Source organism: Coffea arabica, chromosome 2c, assembly GCF_036785885.1.
Source record: "Coffea arabica cultivar ET-39 chromosome 2c, Coffea Arabica ET-39 HiFi, whole genome shotgun sequence".
NCBI lineage: Eukaryota > Viridiplantae > Streptophyta > Magnoliopsida > Gentianales > Rubiaceae > Coffea > Coffea arabica.
The window spans coordinates 21,831,946-21,858,462 of record NC_092312.1 but is presented as its reverse complement, the minus strand read 5'-3'; the positions used below and the strand labels follow the sequence as shown (position 1 = coordinate 21,858,462).

The following is a 26,517-nucleotide window of genomic DNA, read 5'->3' as shown; positions in this document are numbered from 1 at the left end:
ATCGTGGAAAAACAAAAGTGAAAACTGCCCCTTATTAGTGCTTCAAGAATCACAATCTGTAAACGAGGCAGGCAGGCGATCATCTTTGCACGAGAATTGAGACGTCAATCTAATAAATGCAATAATTTGTTTCGATATTATGATTCAGGTGTGACATTTTGACTGTTTAATTGTTTCGCAAAAGCATCCTTACTAATTGGAAGTAGCATATTAGTAAGAATAGAATGTTAATAACAATGAGGTTTGTTCACCTATAAAATCCTCCGCTCTTTCATGTTAGTTGTTTCTTTCCCTCCTTTTGCAGCCCATTAACCAGAAAGGAGGGGGGAAATGCGCTTTAGTCTCTTTTTTTTTTTTCTTTTCATATAAGATAAGCTATCAAATGTCCTAATATTTTGAACAAGAGGGACAAAATTAGGATGAAATAATAATTTCATACAGCGAGGGTCGGGAAAATACCGGTTTTCATCCCCAAACTTTGGGCACAAGATACATTTCGTCCCTCATCTTTTGGGCATGACACATTTGGTGTCTGAATTAACAATTTTTGATCAAATGTCATCCTCAAACGGCAATTTAGCCAACCTTTAACGGACCGTTAAGTAAATGTGGCTATCTGAAGCAAAATCAGGTGAAAAATGACGTTGTCTTCACTTTCCCTTTTTCTTTCAATTCAACAACTTCCTCTGCAAATTTCCAAGACTAAGCTCCTACTGCAAATTTCTCTGAGAGTAAACCCTCTCTTCCAATTATAAATATATAATTATAATTATATAATACATATAAATATTACTTATACTAATATTTTATATAATTATAATGTATATTAGATATTAAATCTAATCATTATATAAACTTATATTCATAATAATAAATATAATTATAATTATCTAATTTATTAATATTACATACACATATATATTATAAGGGATAATTTCAGAAACGTCCCCTAAATTAGCTTATGGAAAAATGGGAAAATGGATAATTTATGGAGAAAAGCCATAAAGAGTTGGTGTTTTATTGGAGAACTAGTTTATTTTTATTTTATCCGATAAATAAATTTGTTTATGAAAAAATGGGTACTCTGTTCTTATAATAGAGGAAAGCCATAAAGAGCTGAAGTTTTATTGGAAAATGAGTTTATTTTTATTTTATTCGATAAATAAATTTATTTATGGAAAAATGGGTACTCTGCTCTTATAATGGAGGAAAACCCTAAAGAACTAGTCTTTTATGGAAAAGTGATACTTTACAGAAAGTGACCGCGATTTGGTTTATGAAATTATCCAAAAAAAATTGAATGAATTTGTTTATTTAATTAAATAATTATTATATATATATATTTATATAATGCATTATATAATTATACTAATATTATTATAAAATATATAATTATAACTATATTATATATATAAATTTTAATTATACTAATATATTATATGATTATAAAGTATATTATATATTAATTATAATTTTTAGTATATATTAGTATATTTATAATAATAAATATAATTATAATTATATAATATATTATTACTATATACACATATATATTATAAATATATGCACATATAATATACATTTATAAATATATATAAATATATTATAGTTATTAGGGTATAGTTATTATAGTTATTACCCTAAATATATTATAGTTATTAGGGTATATACCCTAATAATATATTTATATATATTTATAAATGTATATTATATATGCATATATTTTAATATATATGTGTCTATAGTAATAATATATTATATAATTATATTTATATTTATTATGATAAATATACTAATATATACTAAAAATTATAATTAATATATAATATACTTTATACTCATAAAATATATTAGTATAATTATATTATGCATTATATAAATATATATAATAATTATTTAATTAAATAAACAAATTCATTCTAAATTGTTTTTTTGGATAATTTCATAAACCAAATCGCGGTCACTTTCTGTAAAGTATCGCTTTTCCATAAAAGACTAGCGCTTTAGGGCTTTCCTCCATTATAAAAACACAGTACCCATTTTTTCATAAATAAATTTATTTATCGAATAAAATAAAAATAAACTCGTTTTCCAATAAAACTTCAGCTCTTTATGGCTTTCCTCTATTATAAGAACAGAGTACCCATTTTTTCATAAACAAATTTATTTATCGGATAAAATAAAAATAAACCAGTTCTCTAATAAAACACCAGCTCTTTATGGCTTTTCTCCATAAATTATCCATTTTTCCATTTTTCCATAAGCTAATTTAGGGGAGGTTTATGTAATTATCCCTTATAATATATATGTGTATATAATATCAATAAATTATATAATTATAATTATATTTATTATTATGAATATAAGGTTATATAATGATTAAATTTAATATCTAATATACATTATAATTATATAAAATATTAATACAAGTAATATTTATATGTATTATATAATTATAATTATATATTTATAATTGGAAGAGGGGGTTTACTCTCAGAGAAATTTGCAATAGGAGCTTAGTCTTGGAAATTTGCAGAGGAAGTGAAAACAACGTCATTTTCCACCTAATTTTGCTTCGATTAGCCACATTTACTTAACGGTCCGTTAAAGGTTGGTTAAATTGCTGTCTGAGGATGACATTAGGTCAAAAATTATTAATTCAGACACCAAATGTGTCATGCCCAAAAGATGAGGGACGAAATGTGTCTTGTGCCCAAAGTTTAGGGATGAAAACCGGTATTTTCCCACGAGGGTCCAACAAGCGAAAATTCTCCTAAAACAATGGAGTAAGAGGCCATTCTTTGAGGCGGGCCTTATTGAAAGTAATCCTAATATGTATATGGTAAAAATTTCCACACCCGAATTAGAAAAAGAAAAGAGAGGCCCTGTTCAACTACTTTTCTTTTCTCTTTCGTTTTGTTGCTATTCTGCTACTAAATTTCCTTTTTCTACAAACTTCAAAACGGAGCTCAAAACCCTAGCTCAACCCTCGCTCCGTTAAATTCCTAAATCTTCCTACTGGAAACGATCAGAACCCAGATTCCAGGTCAGTTATTCATGTGCAACAACCGAAAAAGATGCAATCTTTTTCGAACCCATATAAAATTTTTGAAAAATATTCAAAAATCTGATTGATAATTTGTGAAAAATCAGATTTTTTTTTATGGCGGGTGGAGGAGCAGATGCTGTTGAAACTGCAGCCTTGTGCTGTGCTAAATGTGGCAAACCAGCTCATCTTCAGTTAGTGATCTTTATCCTATATACTTTCTTAAATTGTTTACACTAATCATTACTCATTCTGCGGTACAAATTCAAAGTTGTACAATGATTCACATCGCTGTAAAAGCATTTTTGTTTAAAAATGGTGAAAAGGTGAAGAAACTCATGCGTTTTCTTTTTTCCTTACTGAAGTAATCTTATATGGGCCATGTGTATATTACACTAAATTGATGATTGTCTTGCTGGTTCATATATAATAAGCAGTGGGATTTTCCCTTGCAGGTGCCCCAAATGTGTAGAGCTGAAGCTTCCCCGTGAAGGTGCTGCTTTCTGGTTTGTAATTCTGACCTGTGAATTGTATATTCATGCTTCTGGGTTTTAACTTCCTGAAAGAGTCAATTAGCAAAGATAGAGCTGAAACAAAAAAAAATGGAAGGAAGACTTCTGAAAACAGCTACTCTTTAGTTTTATAAATTTGACAATAAAAGAGCCGCTGAAACATGTATGTATGCCTGAATGTATTCAAACATTTAATATTTTGGCATGGCTTATATTTTACCTTGACGGAGATGCATTTGTTACTAGCACACAGGACTGTTTCAAGGCATCCTGGGGTTCTCATAAATCAATTCACTTGAAAGCGAAATTATTGGAACTTTCACCTGGCAATGAGCAAGATGCTACCTCTCCTGCAAGCAGTTGGCTTTATTGCTTGAAGAAAGGACAGGCTCGTACACTGAAAATGCCAAACTTTGATTGGACAGGGTATTTTACTCAATTTTGACTCCTGGTGTGGCCAATTCTTCTCATCCTCTTGCTAAAGAAGTTGCCTTTCCTAGTGATAATGTTCCATAAATTGTTTCCAATGAATAAAGAGTTGGGATCTTGGAGGAAAAATTTCTCCTTTTCTACGTGTTTTATGCAAGTGCAATTAAGTATGTTGTGATAGCAACTTCTCTCGTAAGTCATTGTAATTTTTGCTTGAGATTCAGGTTCGCCAAAAATTTAGGAACATTGTAATCCTTTCATGTAAAGAAAAAGTGTTAGAATGAGAGCAATGGATTAACTAGGGACTCAAAATGGCCAATGCCTTGATTTATTGGGGATGTTCTTTTGAATTATCTCTTCTGTTTTGGCTCAGGACACTAAGGCCGTATCCTATATCAAAAAAGCGTGAAGTTCCTGCTCACGTTGAACAACCTGATTGGGCAAGTGATGTGAGTGTTTCACTTTCCCATTCAAATGTTGTTTTTGTCTTATAGGTTTTGAAGTATAGAGCAGAAATTCTGCAGAGTTTTTTTATTTGAATGAATGTGATTTTAATGATCAGTTGGTTTCATTACTAATTTATCTCCTTGGTTGTTATATGGAAATTGTAATCCTTTATTTCAGTTAGGCTCGTGGACTGTAATTTTAACTTTGCATTGGAACTTCATGCTATAATTCTTGAGTTTGCTTAACTTCGTATGTTTAACATGGCAGGGAATCCCAAAGGTTGAGCCAAATAGTGACCTGCAGCACACTGTTGAGGTATCCTCTGATTGAAGCTAAACATTTTAGTCTCAAATTTCTGCACAAGAGAGAGTTGTGACTTAGTTTTGTTTATGTTTTGCAAATACACGTAATTTGAAGATCAAGACTCCCGACCAAATTGAGAGAATGCGAGAAACTTGTCGAGTAAGTAATTGTCTTTTTGTTTAACTTGGTACATTGTTCTATTTGGTGGTTTGAGATATCAATCTTTATGTTATAAGTTGTGAATCACATCAACCAAGTACATGCCGCAGAATTTATGTCTCTGTTTATAAATAATCTGCATTAAGAAGCAAGAGGCACAGTAAGCCAAAGAGGCCTTGGTCTAGTGGCTGAGGTTGAGGCTTCACGACTTAGAAGTCCTGGGTTCTGATCCCCCTTCCACCTCTCCACTTCTTAAATCCCATTCCTCAATTTTTTTTTTTAAAAAGCAAGAGGCACAATGGCTCTTTAGAACAAAAAAATGGACAAAGCAAGGAATTGATCATGGAAAACATTATCTGAAGTTAGAGAGAGAAATATGAATATGATGTTTTATGTTATCTCGGTCAAGGAAGAAGGTAGTCTGGAACTGATGAAGAAAAGTAAATTATCTTACACTTGATTGAGACTGAGAAAAAACTTTTTTTTTTTGGGAGGGGGGGGATTCATCTTGACTTCCATGCAATTTTCATATTTTGCTTATCTTATTTTCTATGTATTTATCCTTGTGGAAGAACTTCAGTCTTTTATGACAAAGATAAAATTTGACGTTAACCTTACTATAGATGCTAGTTGAACACACAAGTTTTTTGAATTGGTTATGAGTATTGTTTGTGACCCGCAGATTGCAAGAGAAGTTTTGGATGCAGCTGCCCGTGTTATTCGACCTGGCATAACTACTGATGAAATTGATGCGGTGGTTCATGAAGCTACTGTTTCTGCAGGTGTTTTTCCTTTAGGATGCTATTCAAATTTATTGCTTTTTCCTTCTCTCTCATGTGCCTTTGTACACTCATGTTTGTGTTTTGAGAAGAATTTTTATATTGAGAACTTGAATTTGTCGGTACACTAAATTTGTCATCTGGGCTACTTATTTTTCCAGATGTGTGTTGGCGAACAATCCAACTTGTTTCTCTGCCTTGTTTTAGTTTGGAAGACATTTTTGCATTGTTAGCTTCAAGCCAATTTTTGGATTTAGATCACTGGCATGTATTTCTACCACATTTGAGCAAGGCAGACATCTTGTTAGAAAACTTACCTGTTTCTTTTGATTGGTGGTTATCTAGATAAACTATTGATATGATAGGCAAACAAGTCTAAAATTGTACATTAGGATTAGTCATTTTAGTTTTCTCAGTGATGTAGATAGTCTGAGATCCTTCTTATGATAGTAAAATTTTCTTGAAATTCTTACCCCTTCTTAGATGTTACCACTCCCTCTCTTTTCTCTTTTCTTGTTAGGTACTATAATTATTATTGCACAGGTGGTCCTATCTTGTTGTTTGACTTGTAGCAATTTTTATGTTTCTTATTCTTGGTTCTTTCATATGATATTGCACATGGCAACTATCCGTGACCTTCATGACACTTTCAGTTTTATCCACTGCAGGTGGATACCCATCGCCTCTGAACTATCATTTCTTCCCAAAATCTTGCTGCACGTAGGTACTTCCACATTGTGCACGGTACATTCATGTTTCCTTGTTATCATCCTGCATTTTCGACATTTTTCTGCCTTGTGGTCACAGGTCAGTTAATGAGGTAATCTGCCATGGAATTCCGGATGCAAGGTACCTCCTGCTTGAAACCAAGCATATTCATGGTAGTCGCTTCTGTTTTTCTGTTAAACATCGTACATTCTTTTGATGTCCTTTTGCTGATCCTAACCATGTCTTCTGACTTCTGAATTTAACATATCGATTAAAATTGTTTGACTATGTTCTCTCTGCACAATTAGTCTTTCATATGAAATTCTTTTTTCTGTTCATTCCACAATATCAGAAGGCAGGTAAAAGAATGCTGCTGATCACTGCATTTTTGTCTTACTTTCTTTAGTTTATGTTCCATTTTATGAGGTGCTTCATGCTTGCTTATATATATATATATATATATATATATATATATATATATATATATATATATATATAATTTGGGATCATGTTGCTTTTTATTATGTAATACAGTCTGAAAGGAGGATCTAGTAACAATCTGTTATATTTTATATCTAAGCCTCGCTGAAAGTTGGATTGAGCCTCTATACATTATGCTATATACTTAATCTTCTCAGGAAATTAGAGGATGGCGACATTGTAAATGTAGATGTAACTGTGTACTATAAAGGGGTCCATGGTAAACTCTTGGTACTATTGATTTTTTTGTTGTGTTAATCTGATTACTATAAACTTACAAGATTAACTGGTCTGTTATGCTGAGTATGCAGGTGATCTCAATGAAACATTCTTTGTGGGCAACGTTGATGAAGCATCTCAGCGGCTCGTGCAATGTACATACGAGTGTTTGGAGAAGGCAATATCTATTGGTGGGTGTTGCTTTGAGATCTTTGTACATCAAAGTTGTATTCCATCTCCTGACAGCCCCAGAACTGTTTCTTAGAGATCAGCGCTGAACTTTACCATCACTTGACATTTCTAGTAGCCTTATTATGCAGTTTCTTTCCCTCTTTTCCTTCTATCTGTGACGTGTACTCTTTCCTTTCTGATGCATCTCATTTCTTTGCAAAAAAAATTCTTCCATCTGGAAAAATATTGTTAATTTAAAGGAGAGATACAAAGTTGTGATTTATTTAGAAGTAATATTGCATGTGCTTTGTTTCATCCCGGTTTTGCATGTTTCAATTTGCATCTGTCCACAAAGTTCTGATATTACTTTCAGTTTTGGAATGCTGCCGCTTACAAAATTCCAACTTTCTTGGGAAGTTAAAGTTGTAGATTCAGTGAGTATCATTTTTTTTTTTTAAACTACTTTGTATTGTTACTTCTAGTCAAGCCTGGGGTACGATTTCGTGAAGTTGGAGAGGTCATCAATCGACACGCTTTGATGTCAGGCTTCTCTGTGGTAAACTGCTAGTACCTTTTTCCCCACGTCTTGCTTAAAGAATTTAAAATATTTCTTCAATTTCATTTTTTTTAAAATTTTTTACATTTCTGGCATGTAAAACAGGTCAAATCTTATTGTGGTCATGGTATTGGAGAGCTATTCCATTGTGCACCAAATATTCCGCATTATGCTAGTATCCTTGAGAAAAGCTGCTTGACATTATGAAATCTTTTTCACTTGAAACTTTCTGGTTCCCAGTTTTAGGTTTGAAATATGGCTTCTCCATGAAATCTGTCTTTGGGTACAGTGAATCTGAATGGTACTAAATAGATAAATTATAGAAGATAGAAAGGATTGATTGCCGTTGCTGTTGAATTCCCATTTCTCTGGTTTTGCCCTTTAACTCCGAGCAGGAAATAAAGCAGTTGGTATAATGAAGGCTGGCCAGACCTTTACTATAGAACCAATGATCAATGCAGGTACTAGTTTCATTCACATGATATCACAACCGATATGTATAGGTTTAGGTTTTCTCAATGTTATATATTGAACTACTTCCCACTGACAGGTGTTTGGCGTGACCGGATGTGGCCTGATGGATGGACAGCTGTTACTGCAGATGGAAAATGCAGTGCTCAGTTTGAACACACTCTTTTGGTGAGATTCTGTTAGTGTTGAACACATTAACACTGATTTGTTTGCTACTGGTCTTTGGATATTCTTTCATATACTTGGGAGCTGATGAAATTGGTCCATTTTAGTGATGCAATGAGTTCGTACACCACATGAGAATTTAGACTCCTTCAAGAGGGACAATATCTCATGCATGTATTGCTACTTCCATCCATAATTTCAATGCATTTCCACCTTGACTGTATTCCTTAAGTACCTTGCCACCTCTGTGAATCACTGCTAAAGTTAATTTAGTGGCAATAGACTAGACCCAAGGTTCACCTGCTAAGAAGTCTTCAAAGTTTACAAAAGTTGCAAGGCATTTGTGGTGTTTACTAACATCCCTGCAACAGAACAACTTAGTTTTCTAGGATTATCATTCTAGCATGGTCTCTTTGCTTGGAAACTGATGTATGCCAAGTGCAACGAAAAGTCGTGCATCTGATTAACCTTTTTTTTTTTTTTTGGGATAATATAATTTCAACTAGTGATGCACAATATAATGAAGTGCAATTTTGCAGGTGACAGAGACGGGGGTTGAAGTTCTCACAGCACGCTTGCCAACATCCCCCAACGTGTTCCCCTGGATACATTCATAACCGATATCATCCAGCCAGATCAATCTCAACCTATTTTTGTGCTTTAGAGCTTTGACAAGAAGCCAGTGGTACCCGCTTCGCATTCTCGGGGGAATATCATACCTTTTTGCTGGATTTTTTACACGACTTTATCAAATTGACTTGCATTTGTAATCTATTGGATTGAAAATTTTGATAAGAAGGTTTGTAGTTCGAAATGTGTCTGGCTGTAGAAAGCACCTACAAGCCACTCAAAGATCCAAGTTCTCTTTTTCTTAAGAATCTGCTAGCGTCCGCTTTTAATATTGGTTTGCTTAGGAGTTAAATGACTGTGTGCTAATAATACAGTCCATGTAGATTTATAATGTGATTTAGAAAGCTCAAAGATGCTGATTCGATAATTACGTTGTTATAATGCACTCTCATTACTCCTGTGTGCAGTTATTTACACTTCGCTAACCTCTAGCCATACAATATAGCCCTTAATTTTGTTCAGCAATAGGACCGATGAAGTATATAGATCACATTAAGAGCATCAACTTGTCCTTCGAAACCTAACACAACAGAAGGCTCTGCCAGCCAAATTGCCATCCGCGCTACTGCAGTCTCAGAATCTTACCTAACGCACCAGCATGAAAGTTTTTGTTACCTCAATAACAGCTCTCACACCATCTGCGGCAACAGCCTCAATAACAGCCCGTTGAAGCCTATTTTCAGAAAGTGGTACCCAAGCCAAAGTCATTTCGAACACGAGGAAATTAAATATGCCAAGATGACAGAGTTGCAGGTCAAGCTGCAATTAGACTGATGCAAAGTCCTAGCAATAGCAAGAATTCTTGAAATAAAAGGTGGCTGATCGGATGAGCACTCACATACTGAAAAAGAAAAGACACGCAATAGATTTCAATTCCTCGCAGCATCTTTCTTACATAATAAACACCCCTACCATCTTTCTCCTTCCTCAAATGGTTTTGACTGAATTATCTAAAACCCAACTGATTCAACTAATGAGGAATATGACGCGTTTTCATCAAGTGTTTCACGCCTCTGTACAGTGTTGTTTTGTTCACTGGTAGCTTTAGGAAGCTGACCAGCTTCAACATCTGCCATATCACAGAGTTCTAACTTTTTACGTTTTACTTCATCAAAGTCACCTTCCCAACAGGTTTCTGAAATAATATCAAGTGCTTTCTCCAAATTTATGTCTGCTACCAAACTCCCATTTTGCAGGAGGACAAGATACACTTGTTCTGCAGTAGCCTTACGAATCTGCACACACAAGGTGATTACAGTGCATGAATAAACAGCCACAGAAGAAATCACATCAACACTGGGAAAAACAGTAGGAGAATTCTACATCATAGACCATTTCTTAAGAACCATTTCTTAAGAACCTTCTAGTGCTGTATACCTTGGGGTATCTATGGCTAAGAAAAGTCAGAAGATGCGTGAAGGCCCACTTATTAATGAGATCTGAAAGCGAAGCAATATATCCAAGAATTGCAATCCCAGAGTATAACTTCGAAAAATCCTTAGATCCTTTCAACTCTACTGTGATGGAATCCAGAATGCCAGCACAAAAGATTGGAGTATATGCCTAAAAGATTATTAGGAAGAAAGCCATTTTATTAGGGAGAAGGGAGAAATAAAGTATATTTACAAATGAAGTACCAAAAGCTATGTCATTTCACTATGGAGAATCAACTGACCTCCATGTTTAAGAACACCTTTTTGCTGAAAAGAATCTCAATAGTCTGAAAAGAAAAATTATAAACATGAAAAATGAGAAATTATGAGATAAGAAAACAGCCAAATGAATCATGAGTGCAAAAGATTGACCGCTCAAACACACAAAATGGAGTTAATACAGATTTAGAGCTAAGAAAAGCAATTTTCTAAAGGAAATGAAAATTTGAATAATTGAGATGTCAACTGCGTCTTATGGGGAATAAGGGCTAAATACTCTCTTTTAATGCCTGCAGTACGAAACTCATCGCACTTTAAATAACAATTAAAACAGCAACACATTTATCAGCATAGCAATTGAGCCTACTAAAGGGATCACTCATCCATGATTTATAACCAGCACTACCACCATGGGACAGGATGATGAAATGAAGGTAGACTACCTCAGATCCAGGTATAACAAACAAAATGTCTCATTCTTCAATTTCTTCAAGTTTTTTAAAAATTTAAAACATAACGGTAACAAAAACTTCCAGATTCTAACCATAAGCTGCAGAAAGAAAAGAAAACAACTCCACTTTTCTCAGGACATCAACAGAACATGAGGATGAGTGTTTTCTAGCACCAGAATGAATAAAAGAATAAATTATTCATATTCTTTTCTTTAACAAATGATGTTCTTCTGTTTAGCATAAAATTAAATTCATGGTTCAATAGCAGTTACAATTGAATCATACAAAAGTTATTGACTCCATACAAGCATGCCTATCATACAAAAGCTTTATTTACTCTTACTTCTTGAAGAAGAAAAAAAATAGAAGTGCAGATGATTCTAAATATACCAGCCTTCCAACTAATAGGTCCGCATCTGTTTCATTGCACTCCTACCTGAGAATTATTTTAGGCATCTATTTTTTTTTTAATCTGAGAATGTTTATTTTCTTGTTCAAGTATTGAGAGCCATGTTTGTACGCAAAATATTAGAAGATGCTTTTACATAATTCAGAAAGTAAATTGGCCATTCCAACACTGACATAAACCAAAATATAACCATCATTTTTTGAGAACTTTAACCCCCTAAGTACCTTTAAAGTTGGTACTGTGACTCTGTCGCATCTTTTGTAATTCTGAAGAACCCAAAGAATATCAGAGGCGAGACTCGACTCCCTATCCTTTGCTTCTTTCCCTTGAAGATAATCCAACAGAGCACTCAGTGACACCTTTCTCAAAGAATCTTGCAGTCCACCAATAGAAATAACCAACCCTGATATCACATATTTACTGTAACAACTGAGCTGAAGTAACTGAATAAACCGAGGATATAAGAAAGCTGGTTCCTGCAAATAAAAATAAAATGGCATGTTTGGCAAAATATATTGAAGTTGAATTTTTCAAAATAACTTGCTTTACTTACCCCCCATTCTGAATCGGCTTTTTCAGGAATTATATCTTTTAATTTCTCTTGGCAAGCTATAAATGGAACTGGTACCGTATTGCTATACAAAATCCTTTGAAGAACCTTAGCAGCTAATTCCCTTATCTTATCCATCTTCTCCACCGCTTGCTTAACAAGGCCACCAACCAAACTAGTTGAAAGACTTGCATCAAAATATGATTGGACCCCATCATCTGGAATATTATCTTCGTTCTGCCATTCTGGAATGGATTTACTTTCTTGTAATTGACTTGTAGAGACCAAGGAACTTCTACGACATAGAATATATGTACACTTTTCAATGCCAACAATGGCAGCCTCACGAACCCAAGAGCCTACATCACCTCTATTGTCCACAGAGTAATCATCTAGAGCTTTAAACAGACTCTGCATAACTTCATTTTTCACAAATAAAAGAAAAGAAACAGTATCTTCACTAGAGAAGAAACTAGAATGCTCAATTTCCTGAGTTAAAGTTTCACAAACTGAGACAAGTGCTTTGACAGCATTCACCCGTGACTCAGCATCCCGATCTTCAGGATTATTCTGCACATCAAGAATTGTTCAATCACAGGTATGGCTTTCTATAGATTTTCTGCAGTTGAGGCAACATAAGTAATTTCTACCTCAATTTCGCAACAGCTACAGAGCTTCAAAAGTACAACTTTCCATTGACTAGCAAGAATGTCTGAAGGCAAAACACCTAGTGCAAGTGCAGATCCCCGTCTTGCAGCCACATTAGCATCACTTAATTGTTCAAGGTATTTCGGCAAAATGTCATAAATGCTTTTATTTCCCAATCCAACAAGGTAAGCACAGACAAAGCGCTTCAGGGCTTCAACAGCAGCATGCTGTACATCACAATGAAGAGAGTTCATACAGGAAATTAACTTTTCGTAAAACCACTGAAAATACTTCCACAAGTTGCAAAACCTGTATTTGAGAATTAGGATGTCTCAGATTCTCATTAAGAGTATCAAGAAAACTTCGCTTTATTTTCTCTGTCAACTGTATATGAGCCAAGGAAATGCACTCAATGAAGCGTGAAACAGCAGAGCGCATTATTTCTCCACCTTTCCCACGATAAAGACGCGCTTTCTCAATTGCAGGAACTATACCAGCAATTTGCTTTTGCTTATCTGCATCATATTAATGAAGCAGGGTCAGCAATTTTATGGTATAACTTTGTGAGCACAAACACACTAAAGACAAACTACAAGCTCTACGTAATTAAAAAGATTTAGGAGAAATTTATCCCATCATCTAAGGTAAAAAACCAACTAATTCACCTATGAACTAACAGATCTGAAGTTCTCATGCAATCGTTTAAGCAATGTAAATGATGGTATCACTTATAAAGATAGTGTGACAAATCCCCAGATAGCCATGGAACGTCCATATCTCCTACTAATTCTTAATTAACATAACCCCTGATGCATTGTTAAACAAGTAAGGGATAAACAAGCTCAGGTTGACTGCTTCTCAACTTTTGAGTACAAATGAGACAAGTATCAGTTAAGTTTGGCTATTTATTAGTCTGTCGAATCAAAGTCTAAAAGGAGAAATGACAATAAACCGTTCATCGCTGATCAGCCACTAACTTCTCAGTATTGATACACATATTTATTGAGACAAATCAACTCTTTGAACAAATTTTTCTTCATAACTTTAACTAGATATGGGCATTGAAGTAAATTGTTAAAGAAACCAACACCAAAAGTACTTGAAGGCAAGTCGAAAAATTTAAAGAAAACTGCATTAAGAAAACTATGAAGTAACACTTGATAAGAACCGATTAGACAAAGCGAAGAACCAATTAGACAAAGTGAGGTTCAAATCAGCAGATGAGAACCAACCTGTTGAAAGAAGATAGCCACACTTGTGTAAAGCCAAAATAACTTCTCCAACTGCTAAAGTTGCACCATGCCGCATGCATAAATCAGATGACAGGGTGCAAGGAATTAATTTCTCAAGAATGACACCCGCAAAATAATCAGGCTTGTATCTTACAAGGGCAGAAAGAGCATTTGTTGCAAGCTCTCTCAAACCTTTGTCCTGTATATAGCAATGATAAATTGAGCTTCTATGGAATATCCAGCCAAGCAACAATATGAGGCACAAAACAGCTATTAAGTTCTTCAAACAAGATTCAAGTTCACAAAAAAATAAACAGACAACTTAGTTGTCAGTAATTTTCGATATGGACAATAGCACTATCAGGAAATTACAGGAAATCCGCAAAATCCCTATCTTGTCCCACTTAGACAAGTAGAATAAGACACTGTTGTAGGACTAAGGCTTCTCCTTTCCACTTTGCTTAATTTTCATTTTGGTCAATGTACTCAGGAGAACAAAATGGAGTCAAAGAAGATGAAATACTTAAATAAGAAACTTAGCACTAGTGATCGAGGCAAAACCAATGAGTGTGCTCAAATGGAGGAGACTGGAATGTCAGTTAGTTTTGTGAAAAAACAAGGCAACTAACACTGAACATGTACTCTAGTTTTCAATGCAAGACTAATTTGGGAAATAAAAAATGATATTAAACTGTTCTTTTGGAAGGCATTTGGCCCACTCCCTACAATAAGGATTTGCTTTAAATGCCTAGATTGAACTCTATCCAAAGGCCTATCCAATAAAAATATATTGCGATCAGGATGAGATTTTTGGCTGATTTTACAAAATTGTGATGAACTCAGCAGCACAAGGAAGCATTAGGAGAAGATCTGAAGAAAATTTTCTAGGTTGTTGATTATATAGCTCTGATCAAAATAAGTTACTATATTTGTCCTAATCTTTTAAAGTTTGGAATCTAATAAAAACATACAAGAGGCCTACAGATAAGAACTTTCATGATTTAACTTTTAGAAAAAAGAAATAGGGCAAATGATAGTTGAAGACCAACTTTTGATATGGAGAAAGATATAGCATACCCAATGACAGATCTTGCTATGCCGCAATTCATCCACAAAAGGGTGAAGATAGTCATCGTACTCAGCAATGCAGACAGCAACATGGAGATAGGAGTTTACCCTTGAAGAGAGTGCAAAGTAATCAGCTGTATTCACAATATCAATGCCATGGGGAAAATTCCCTTGTCTCCCTACATTCTCCTGAAAAGCAGCTGCTGCTGCTCTTCTGCAGTTAACCTTTTAATAGAATCATAATTTTACCATCTTTAGTAAATGAATAAGTATCTTTTTAGGACAAACATAAATACAGTAGAAAAACAGAAAACAGTATCATGATTTGAGCACCTCACGGTCATAGCAAGCTATGGTTAAGAGGTGGGAAGCCAGCTGTTCAAGTACACTTCTCATATCTGTGTGATAATATGAGCGGCCAAATGCCCAACAAACATATGCAGCAGCATCACGTACATGGGATCCAACACTGTGTGGACCTCTTCGAATGTCGTAATGTAATGCCTGTTACACAGTATTTTTATCAATGACATTAATCAAGTAATATAGCACAACCACTCCAAGTTCCTGGGGAAAGTCATACACTTTAGACAAAAAGGAAAAACAAGAGACCAGGGACAGGAATAGTAGGAACATAGCACATGATGGTTTCACAAGCCCCCAATAAGATCTTGTAAATGGTGTAAAGGTTGCACTAAAGTAGAATTCTTCCAAAACAATAATTCAGTGAGTATGGTCTGAATTGAGCGTAGCAAGATTAAAGTGTCAAAGCATGAATTAGAAGAAGAAAAATTCAAGTAAAATAAACTCTGAGGTCAAATCATTAAGAATAATTAACGCCGTAGAAAACATGTCATACTGAAGCGCATTGAGCAGAGGGTAAATTTCAGGCATATGCTTCTTCAAAATAATCATTTTGGACTACTAAGTGTCTGATTGTTGACTTAAAATCAAAAGGGTCGAACTGTCTATAATAGCATAGAATGTTATCAGATTGACATAAAATCTCACCAACAAATAGGTTACACGGTTCAACTTTGACAGCATGAAAATTTGTCAGCAGAGATGACAACCTCTGTAAATCTAATAATCAAACAAAATATCTTTCTTCCTCTGTTCCAATCCCCCAAACCCTGGCCCACACACTTCCAAAACCCCAAAAGAATTGCTCTCAGCACCTTCTGCTGGCCTATTTCCATTTCTCTTTTTCCTTGACTCTCTCTCTCCCTCTCTCTCTCTCTCTCTATCTCTCTCTCTCTCTCTCACACACACACACAAGCACACACTTACAGTTTGTTCTTCATGCTCAATTTCCAAACTTCCAAACAAATAAACACAATTAATCCAATTTAAAAGATTCAAAATTCTTTGCAATGAGGATTCTTTCAGGCTCTATTTTCATTTGTTTTCAGGTGTAGTCACTAATTTTCCAATGACTGCTTCGGGAATTTTTTTTGTTTCTCATCATTCTACACCTTAAAGGCTTAAAATATACATATTGCATAAAAATGCACAAAAGTAGCCTCCTGAAGGGCGCCAAGAAATTCAGATGCAGGGCCATATATGCTAAATTGGCAACCACATTCCACCCTCCCCTCCGCAAAGCCAGGCCCCAACACCCCCACACACCCTCCCCCCCCCCCCCACCCCAAACAACAAAAAAAAAGGAGGCAAGAGAATAACAAATAAAGAAAGTGGCAAGACCCATATTCATGAGAAAGCGGTACATAATCACAAACGCTAAGCAATATTCTCACATAACCTGACATGGACGACAATGGTCATACAGCTTCCAGCTGATAAACACTTAGCTATCTACATGGGGCAGAAGAAGGGATAACACTTAGCAATATTGGGTTTTTTTAAAAAATAATATAACATAACCACAAATATAACTGAGCTGTTTATTTCCTCCTTGCAAATTTAATGAAGCACAAACAGCTTCATTTTTTCCTCTTTAGACGAATAAGGCATTTTCAATATACTCCTTCCATCCCACTTTGATAGGTTTGGTTTTTTTTTTTCACATGGTTTAAGAAAAGTTAACTTTGTTGGAAGAATAAATCTAGCTTACTATCAAAGTGGGAAAGAGAGAGTAGTTCTTTATCCTCCTTTAACAGCAATGGACTACAAATAGGGACAATAGTTACAATGGACAAGATTATAAGTTAAATGCAAAAAAAACAACTTCACAATCTTGATAAAAAGCAATAAGAGAAAAATATGAGATGACAGAAGCTGCAAACCTTCACAACAACTGGCACAACTTTACAAAAATTGATGGGCAAAAGTAATCCTCTTCGTGCCAATTCAGCCATGGCCAAGCAACCACCGTGCCAGGAACCATCGCCCTACCAAATGAGGACACAGTATAACTTATAAAAGTAAGAGATTAACTGAAGCAAAGTTTGCTTAGTTTCATACATTACCAGGAGGTAAGCACTCAAGCACAAACTTAATAATTGTTATCCATTGTTTCATACATTACCAGAATGGTTAATTTCCTAAAGAAAAAGAAAATTGCTATACATTGTGTCTTTCAGAATTTCAAGATTTTATAGAAAGCCATCAAGGATCATACTCTTTACCATGAGAATGCCCAACAATTTGTTACACAAGCACCGAAAGTAAAGCAAACTATTTGCTTCACTTCAAATAACCTAGGGATACACTTTCCATCCAAACAAAGCCTTAATGAAGTCAAACTTTTAGTTGACATATCTATACTTTTCCTTTAATTTATATTTACATTACAATTTCACTTTAGTATTGTCAAAATATATTTGAAAAACTGCTCCTACTTATTAAATTGTGGATGAACAGACTAAATAACACTGCATCAGCTTACCTCGCCAGGTGAAAATAGCTCCAGTATAGATGCAAGGACTTCATCTGCAAGTGTGCAAGTTAAGTGTGAAGTAATGCGACCAATACCTTTCGCAGCAGACCAGCGCACAACAGTATCCTACATCATAAAAATCATAAAAAGTCACCAATGTCAAAACTGTCACTTGATGAGAGCTGACTTACACAAACGATTGGAAGAAACTAAGGATAAGTAATTTCTGTATATAAATAATGTGAATGTTTAAAATGCAGAAAACTTAACCACATAAAAGCACTAATAAATTGAATAAAGGAGCACAAACTTAAGGCTTGTGTACATGAGAAGCCAAGAGATTAAAAAAATATACCCTGTTACAGAGTATAAAATGGCTTATTTCTCAAAGGCAATAGTCAAGAATATCATGAAGCTCTAAGCCATGAATATCAAAGGATAAAGTAAAAGGTGTAAAACCTTTATACCAAAGTAATAAGCAACGCCTGACAGCCTTAGCCCACAAATGCAAACCATTTATGTTGTTGCTCCTTAGTATTCATAAAAGAATTAAATAAATCTCAAACACATCATTAGGGAAAAATTTCTTTACACACGCAAGCCGGGATAATTACCATGCAACCACCAGTGAAATCCTTTTATCAGGTTCGCTTGTAATAGACTAGAAAAAAGTAATCCTATTAACACATTATAATAAAATGTTGTATACCTATTTATACATGTTATCAATTTAACCATCAGGTGCAAATTAAGTTCCTAACATTTGCACCTAGGAATTTATTCAGCACTTAACCTTCTCAGTTTGTGGGCAGGCAACCAGTCCCACTATTGGGCCCGTAGACCTGAAGGTAAAGGAAGTTTACTAACTCCTTTTGTAGGATGCTGAATAACCAGCTCTTGGTTTGACCATCTAGGCCAACTAACAAGGCAAACGTATGAAACTGGTCAAGCTATAACTCTCATGCAAAACCAATGTTGTTGTCCTTAGTAACTATGAGTTTCCAACATGCTAATAGCTGGCACTTTTGGCTGGTAATATGGTTTGGAGATTTACTCATTCACATCATCATTGAAAACAGAAATCACAAGGCTTACTTTATCCATAAATGTTACCTGTTTGTCAACATCTTGAAATGCTTTGTGCAATCTACTAAAGGAAAATTGATAAACAAAACACAGCAAAATTTTGAAGCAAGAGAATGGATCCAATTTCTATGACTTGTAACAGATAACAAATTTACGGAGCATTTCAATGGATACATTAACTCACAAGACTTCATATTCAATACTTTTTTTTGGGGCCTTCATATAAAAACATTATTCATCAAGAACTTGATTCTTTGGAAATTTCCCAACAATTTATCTCAAAATTCATTTAGATGCTTATTACTCAGCAGTCACAATTGTTAAGCATGCTTTCAAGATACGACACAATGCATTGAAAGAAGTGAACCTTTGATTCTAGAAGCTGCCATCAAACCTTGCAAATGCCCTAATTTGTAACAGAAAACAACATTTGCCGACTTACCATATCAAATCTAAACAAGCTCACAATTGCCACAAGTATGAGAGAAATACCAGGAATCTATCTAGCAGGCCAGACAACCTTCACTCGGTGTTTCTACTTTTAATGTCAACCATGAATCCACTCTGCTTATTCTAGTTTTTACCACAACCACGTGTACATGGTGAGAAAATACTAAAGTGTGAAAGAAGCTTGGTCATACATCCAATTACAGAATCCCAGCCACTAAAACAATTAGCACATATCAACCACTCAAAAACCCAATAGGTTGTCATTCATGACTGTCTGTTTGAAATACATCATTCAATGCTGGTACATAAGCTACATAGGGAGTCTGGAAACTCAGCTCAAGTCATCTACTCTTCACTATGGAAAAAGAACAGCTACTTTAGCGTAAGGGGTCAAGCACAATAAACTTTTGACACAAACTTCGGTTTCAAATGCATGTTACAACAATCTTTGCAAGGAACATTACAAGCAAAGAGAATATAGGATATAAACAGGAGTTGCAAGCCCTTCACATTGCCAGCACTTGGGTGGCAGCAAAAGAACCTCATGATTGGAAAATACTTAAATGGTGTTTACAGCTTCTCAGGAAATGAGTGAGAAGGCAGAAAACAGCTGCCTTAGTGCAGCGGTCTCAGCCGCTGCCTGAATTATAGGTCATCATCAAACAAACTGCTGGAGATAGCTCTTAAAGAATTGTTAGATTATGGTAGAATCTCACCCTGCAAACATACCGTGTCTCTCAGTCCTGAAAGCAGTAGTTCAATAATCTCTTCCACTATTTCTGGAACATCCATATCTTCCTCTTGAGGGCAGCATTCATCTTGGTCGCAAGAGTTAGAAAAAATCTTTGAAGAATCATTGCCTTGATCACTTTTGGGGACACCTGAAGGGATATGCTCTTCAAGAGTGCTAGTTCTACCCTACACACAAAACATGTCTTAGTTAAAACATGATTCTTGTACACAGAAACTTTAGAATTTTTTTAAAAATAATAGCTTGTTTTCAACAGAGAGAGCAGAATACTAGCATAAATAGAGAACCAAAAAAAAACCAAGACAAAAGATCTAAAGCTCCCAAAACCATTAAAGCCTCTAAGATCCACCATAGATGTCATTTTTGGAAGAATGATGAAGTAGTCAATGACAAAAAACAGAAGCAGAATGCCTTGTCACATCAATGACTTGTGCAAGAAGCCACCCCTGAATAGTTCAACACATTATCAGGCATTCTGATCCCTTACCACATAGCAATCTTAATATGGGATACATTTATTTGAAGTATTTCATCTTTTACTAACCAAAGGATGGGAGGCAATTCAAGAAAGCGATGAGAATAGGTTTCATAGATTGTTTGAAAACAATTCTGGACATCGAGAATGGAATATATGGAAAGAAAAGTTGGAGGTGACACCATAAACTCAAAGACAATCAAAAGGAAGAAACTGTAAGATGTAAATAGATTGATTTTAAAACTAATGAAGCATATCTAACCACATAGTGCCATGATGGTGGACGGTTAGGCAGGCAAGCAAGTGCAATCCGCTGAGATAGCTTCACTAAGAATTTGCGAAGTAAAGGACTACGAACTGCAGTGTTCGACTTCATCAAAGCTGATGTGTCACTCCAAACAGTTGGAACCACTTCAAGTAGCAGTTTAGGGCTGCCAGTCTGCATATTCAAAAAAGTTCTGAAAATAGGACTCCGCAGACTCAAAAATACAAACAATTATTAACAAACAAGGATACTATGGAAAATTAACATCCAAGTTCCTGTTGAGATAGATGTATTAGTGAAAACAAATAATTTAGTTCTTCAGGTGTTTTCCCCAGTTATGCATTGATTCACTTTCTACTTGTTAGTGAAGTTAAGTCCAATTTTTTAGTACCTTGCTTTGGTAATAAGAAGATTGAATGAGGCCTTGAAACATGCATGCCATGTAAAGGGGGCCAACACAAAGGTGACTTTTAGCCAAAAAATGGACAACATCTTAGATGCAGATACTAAGTTGAAAGGAGCCAATGACAAGGTAAAATTTAGCCTCCTCCAACCCCTTCTTGCCAACACCCCCACCTCCCCAAAAAAAAAGGGAAAAAAGGACATGTACCACAACCAAGGATTTGATGTAAGATAAATCCAAAACCAAAATAGCATTAATACATCTAGCTGACATAAACAAAATCAAATGGAAATTATATACATATGAAACATCAATGCCAAAAGGCTAACATCAGTTACACTTTTAAAAACATCCTTTTTTATTCCCAATTTAAACCAGAAATCATTTATTTGCAGAATAGTGACAAAGAGAACCAAAAGTAGACCTTAAAAATGGCAGCCAAAGCTTCTCCTGCACCTAATAATCGGAAATGATCAGTAACATCGTTTGTCTGAGAAGATAGAACTTCATGGGTCCAATTAGTAAAGCTGCAAACAAATAAATAAATACATAAATAAATAAAATAAAAACAGAAAAGAAAAGAAACAAAGAAAGAATACCAACTTAATTAATTTGAAAAAATAAATAACTAAGAAAAGCAACAAAGTTGTAGAAAGTTGATTGAATCTAAGATGAAACAAATCTCTTCAAAACACCAAATTAAACAGATAAACTGGTAAACCTCACTATAATCATTTACTGTCCTCGTTTAGTCTAGAAGATTAAATAATTAGATCTATTTTAGTGTTCAATAAACCTTTAAGTCAAAAAAGGGGATAAAAGGTTAACTATAGCCTTTGCCAAGTCCACTACCAACCAGTATAACATCTTTAAGAGTGTTTGCCATTTGTGCAGGTTTCTTAATCCCAGATACTAAATGCCTTTAACCTGATAAATGTTCAAAAAAAAATTCATCCAAGTTCTATAATCCTTTTGTTTACAGAGTTCAAGAGAAGCATAAATCAAGAGCTCTGCAATGGTAATCACTTGATCTAATAAGCAGCCTAAACCATTTCATTTAATTAAGACACAAGTGGGTGGAGATACTATAAATAAGAAAGAGACCTGGAAAAAGCCTTTGACATATCAGGGCGAGTCAAAAGCCTTGAGAGCAATAATCCAGCGATTGTACGCATTGGACCTGAACTTGACAAATAATCTTTTGCAAACCCTATAATCCTTTGTACAAGGGGAGGCAGCTCTCCTCTGTCAACATTATTACCATCGACCATACTAGTATCAACAGATGATAAATCGAAAGGAATCAGCACAAGAATTGAAAGCCAGAGTAGAATCACGCATTTTGCCTCCATCTCTCCTGTACTTTCTTCCCTCAGTGATGTTCCAGAATCAGTGTTGTGACATTTCTCCAAGAGACTGACTGCAAGTTCTAAATCAGAAACCTGGTGTGGGAAGAACTTGATGACAGCCTTATAACCACAGACTGTTACGACGGAATAAATTATGATGGATAAAGGTTTGATCACATCAAGAATTCCCTCTGATGCCACCCCTAGTTCAGCGGTTTGAGAGCGAATAATAAACATTATGGGAGGAACAATGTGCTCCAGATAAGGCTCTACCAGTTGACTTTGTTCCTGATACTTGTCCAGCTGCAAAAGCGCACATTCTAAGAATGTCAAGGAATAGCTACACCCATGCACTACAAGAGCTTCAAAAAAATTTAAATAGACATAAGATGACAGAGTACTGATTTTCCCGCAAACTGGAGTAGCCAATAGATGAGTAAATTTTCTGACAGAGTTTATCACTGATTGTCCACCACAGTTCCTATAATTCAATCGACAAACTCCATACTAGAAGCTTCTCCTTATGTGTACAAAACATATGAAGCATATAGTAACAAATTTTTGAGAAACTGAAATTCTAACACATTTATTCAGATAGTCCTAGAACATCCTCTTCACCGCCTTATCCTAACCATCTTAAGAATCTTCACATTGAATATTACCCCTTCTCCCAAACAAGTTCATGTAATCTTGTAAAAAGCACTTTACTTATAATCATAACTATGGTACAATATGTGAAGACATCCTGTCCATTGGTTAATAGACTAAGAAGTTTACAGAAAATCTGCGGAAAACAAAATGAAACCACATTTTTCCTTTAAATGTTCAAAAAAACTAAGGGCTGTTTCCAGAAGCAGCTCTGGGTGCTTCTGAAAGTTGGCTACTTGCAGCAAAGAACGCAGCAATACAATTATTCAGCTGAAACAGAAATTAGCTGTAATCGCAAATGACAATCTCCTCCAAAAACAAGCTGTAAGAAGGATAGACGTGCATAAGTAATTATGTATACTAGTTAATCACCCGTTATCAATTAGAAAGCAGCACTTGACCATCTATCCAACTAGGATAGCAGGAGCTAGTCGATAAGTATTAATCTACATTTTCGAAACTTACAAATTTTGCCCAAGTAATAATCTTTGTACTAATGACAATCATTCCATTAGAGAATCTCAACGAAAGATTCCCACTTTATTGCCCCAAGTTATTATCCCAAAAATTGCGAGACCCAAAAAAGAAAAAAAAAACTTTCTTACATCCATTTCCTATATCAGATTGTCTTTGAATACTTCAGCTGATTCCATCCAAAAAAAAATCTAATTCGATTCTAATAATATGAATCAAGTGTGTGGATGAGTGTGAGGTGAAGGTGAGCATTGAGCATTGAGCATTTACAATGGATCGGATCTTGCGAACAGAGGAGAAGTCGGAGACGCGTCCGGCAGCAACGATGTCGTCGAGAAGGGACTTAACGATCTTCCATTCTTGGAGGAAGTATCTCTGCATAACGATGTGGCAAGTATCTCGTTCGTCATCGTCTTCATTTACCACTTGCTTCACTACATCTTCGATTGCTACCTTAGTCGCCACCGCCATTCTCTCTTTACTTCTCTCTTTTTTTTTTTTCCCTTTCTTTTTCTTTCTTGGGAGGGAGAGACAATTGAATTCTATCTCAGAACGAGCAACTGAAGAAAAGAGAAAATCTGAAATGTGATTTGATTTGTATATAATTTCCCGCTAGCACTGCTGCTCCGATTCTATATCCCCGGATCCACCAGGACTCAACTCAAGCATGATGCCTTCTCATTTCTGTATTAATTTGCTTCCTATCAGTATGGGCCGAGCACATAATTTGGCATACGTGACTTCTCCAAATTCAACCCGCGCCGAAGGGTACTTGTCTCGTTCAAAGGTAGTGCTGTCAATCAAGCCTAGAATTTGATTGCCCAGCTAAACTCGAGGCCGACTCAAGCTCGCTCGACTAGGCCGACAAGTTTTAAAATGTGTTTGAAGTCAGATTGTCAAATGAGACGTATAACTCGAGTTTGAGTTCAACTGGTTTATCACAAATGAATCGAACTTGCATGAGTTTAACCACAATAAAAATCTATAATTTTTAATTTTTATTCTTTTGAATTGTGAAATGACATACATGCCCTTCTTTATCAAGTCCAATAGAATTACTCGGATAACAAATGAAACTCGTTAATTAAACGAGCATATTTCAAACTTGAACTCGACTCGTTTATCACAATTATCGAGCCTTACCGAGTTGAACTCAATTGAACTTCCGAGCTGCTCGTTCCATTTAGCAGCTCTATTCAAAGGTAGTTTAGTTCCCTTCCAATTTTTACTTTCTAATGATTCAATCAGATTTGTTCCCTTTCTCATAATGTAAGAGTAGAAGTAGGTGTAAATTATTGATGCTTAATTAAAAAAATAAATAAGTTACACAACTAGCATGTATGAGAAATGGACAAACTATTTACAATGAAGTATATCATGTTGAGATAATTGACAAATATTCATGTCCTCTCTTTCTCTTGAGAGTGAAGTCCGTGAAGATGTATAAGAATTAATTGCTATATAAGTGTGCTTGTGCTATGCTTGACCTTGAGAGGACGCCAGCTTCCTTTGCTTTAAAATTCTTAATTATAACAAGAAAAAAACTGGTCCATTTGTCATTGGATGACCTGATTATTTGTAGGCAAAATTGTGAGTTAACAATTCAAACTCTTTAGCACCTAACCCTTTTTGACAAGTCACATGATTTATGGAGTGCACAAGTCAATGAACTACATAAGTTCCCAAAAAAAAAAAAAACACAGAGAGATTGAAGAAAAAAAAATGAACAAGTTCTCTCTTGCATGATTTGGAGCGGTGTAAGTTCAATTAAGATTTTGGCTTTAAAAATGTGTTGTGGATGAAAGATGGTTGAAAGAATGGCACCTTCCTAAACTTGTTCAACCCCGCGATATGCAATACTGGTAATCAGAAAAATAAATACGATTCCACTCCACTGGGATTGATCTTTCTCAAGGTGTTAGCAAGAACAATGGACTCGTTAGCTCGTGCACTTCTATAGTTGGTTGTGGTAAACAAAGGCTCCATGGGTACAAAATGTGATATGTGTAAAAGCAAAGGAAAACTTTGATCGCCATAGACAGTTCACTTCAAGCCCAATAATACCTTTGTAGTTGAGCGAGTACTTTTACATGGCCACTAAAATCAACTTCAACGACGCTGCCAGCAAGATGATGGTAGTATTGATCCTCGACAGACTTTTTTTTCAGTTGATTATAGGCAATAATGGAGCCAAGGGGGGCAGAGGGGGGCCTAAGTTTTAAAAATTTTAATTCATAATATGTAAATATGTGTGTAAAATAAAATTGGTCCCCCCTAAATTTTTATAATTTTAGTTTATATTATGAAAGTTGATATATATATATATATATGAATTAGTCATATTTGAATTAATTTTTTTATTTATTTATTTTTTATTGTACTAATTATTTAGCTTTCAAAAATTAAACATATAATTTGATGTTCCATAGTAAATTGATCCAATATGATGTATTAGACTAAAAAGATCCAATTCATAATTGTTAATGGGCTAAAATAAAAATAATTATTTTGTTGGCCCAAATACAAATATATCACTTAGCCCAATGGATAAAGGATTTTAAAAAATTATTTTATCTTTACTATTCTAAGAAAAGCTTACAAAGTAAGCTACTTGCCTACTTCTCTGTTCTGCGGATCAAAAAGGAAAGTGTGGGTCACTTTTCATTTCTTTCTTTCTTTCACGGTGGTACT

General features: G+C 35.0%; 2 protein-coding genes across 5 annotated transcripts; one reads left to right on the top strand and one right to left on the bottom strand.

Annotated features, from left to right (window-relative positions):
* Positions 1 to 2,809: 2,809 nt before the first annotated feature.
* On the top strand, positions 2,810 to 9,442 carry LOC113726799 (methionine aminopeptidase 1A). 3 transcript variants are annotated; one of them, XR_003457630.2, is made up of 18 exons: positions 2,810 to 3,046; positions 3,154 to 3,240; positions 3,502 to 3,552; positions 3,805 to 3,984; positions 4,361 to 4,436; positions 4,702 to 4,749; positions 4,852 to 4,896; positions 5,579 to 5,678; positions 6,344 to 6,395; positions 6,483 to 6,524; positions 7,022 to 7,083; positions 7,175 to 7,273; positions 7,736 to 7,809; positions 7,915 to 7,984; positions 8,205 to 8,270; positions 8,360 to 8,448; positions 8,553 to 8,619; positions 8,985 to 9,323. XR_003457630.2 is itself a non-coding variant. In XM_027250676.2 (17 exons), exons 2-17 carry the CDS (start codon positions 3,164 to 3,166, stop codon positions 9,060 to 9,062), a joined length of 1,209 nt encoding a protein of 402 aa, XP_027106477.2. In that variant the 5' UTR covers positions 2,866 to 3,046; positions 3,154 to 3,163; the 3' UTR covers positions 9,063 to 9,442. The 3 variants fall into 3 exon arrangements, 2 of the variants coding, with proteins under 2 accessions (XP_027106477.2, XP_071931398.1); XM_027250676.2 differs by lacking the exon at positions 8,553 to 8,619 and having other exon boundaries at positions 2,866 to 3,046; positions 8,985 to 9,442; XM_072075297.1 differs by lacking the exons at positions 7,022 to 7,083; positions 8,553 to 8,619 and having other exon boundaries at positions 2,903 to 3,046; positions 6,483 to 6,556.
* Positions 9,443 to 9,846: 404 nt separating this feature from the next.
* LOC113726798 (tubulin-folding cofactor D) lies at positions 9,847 to 24,735 on the bottom strand. Of its 2 annotated transcripts, XM_027250675.2 has the most exons (17): positions 24,097 to 24,735; positions 22,460 to 23,007; positions 21,780 to 21,882; positions 20,950 to 21,126; positions 20,191 to 20,379; positions 17,935 to 18,051; positions 17,333 to 17,437; positions 15,420 to 15,590; positions 15,096 to 15,311; positions 14,019 to 14,217; positions 13,096 to 13,301; positions 12,789 to 13,013; positions 12,142 to 12,708; positions 11,813 to 12,064; positions 10,751 to 10,795; positions 10,453 to 10,638; positions 9,847 to 10,310 (listed from the first exon to the last, which is right to left on the bottom strand). In XM_027250675.2, exons 1-17 carry the CDS (start codon positions 24,295 to 24,297, stop codon positions 10,026 to 10,028), a joined length of 3,792 nt encoding a protein of 1,263 aa, XP_027106476.2. In that variant the 5' UTR covers positions 24,298 to 24,735; the 3' UTR covers positions 9,847 to 10,025. The 2 variants fall into 2 exon arrangements, with proteins under 2 accessions (XP_027106476.2, XP_071931397.1); XM_072075296.1 differs by lacking the exons at positions 9,847 to 10,310; positions 10,453 to 10,638; positions 10,751 to 10,795 and having other exon boundaries at positions 11,845 to 11,991; positions 24,097 to 24,483.
* Between the last annotated feature and the right edge of the window lie 1,782 nt (positions 24,736 to 26,517).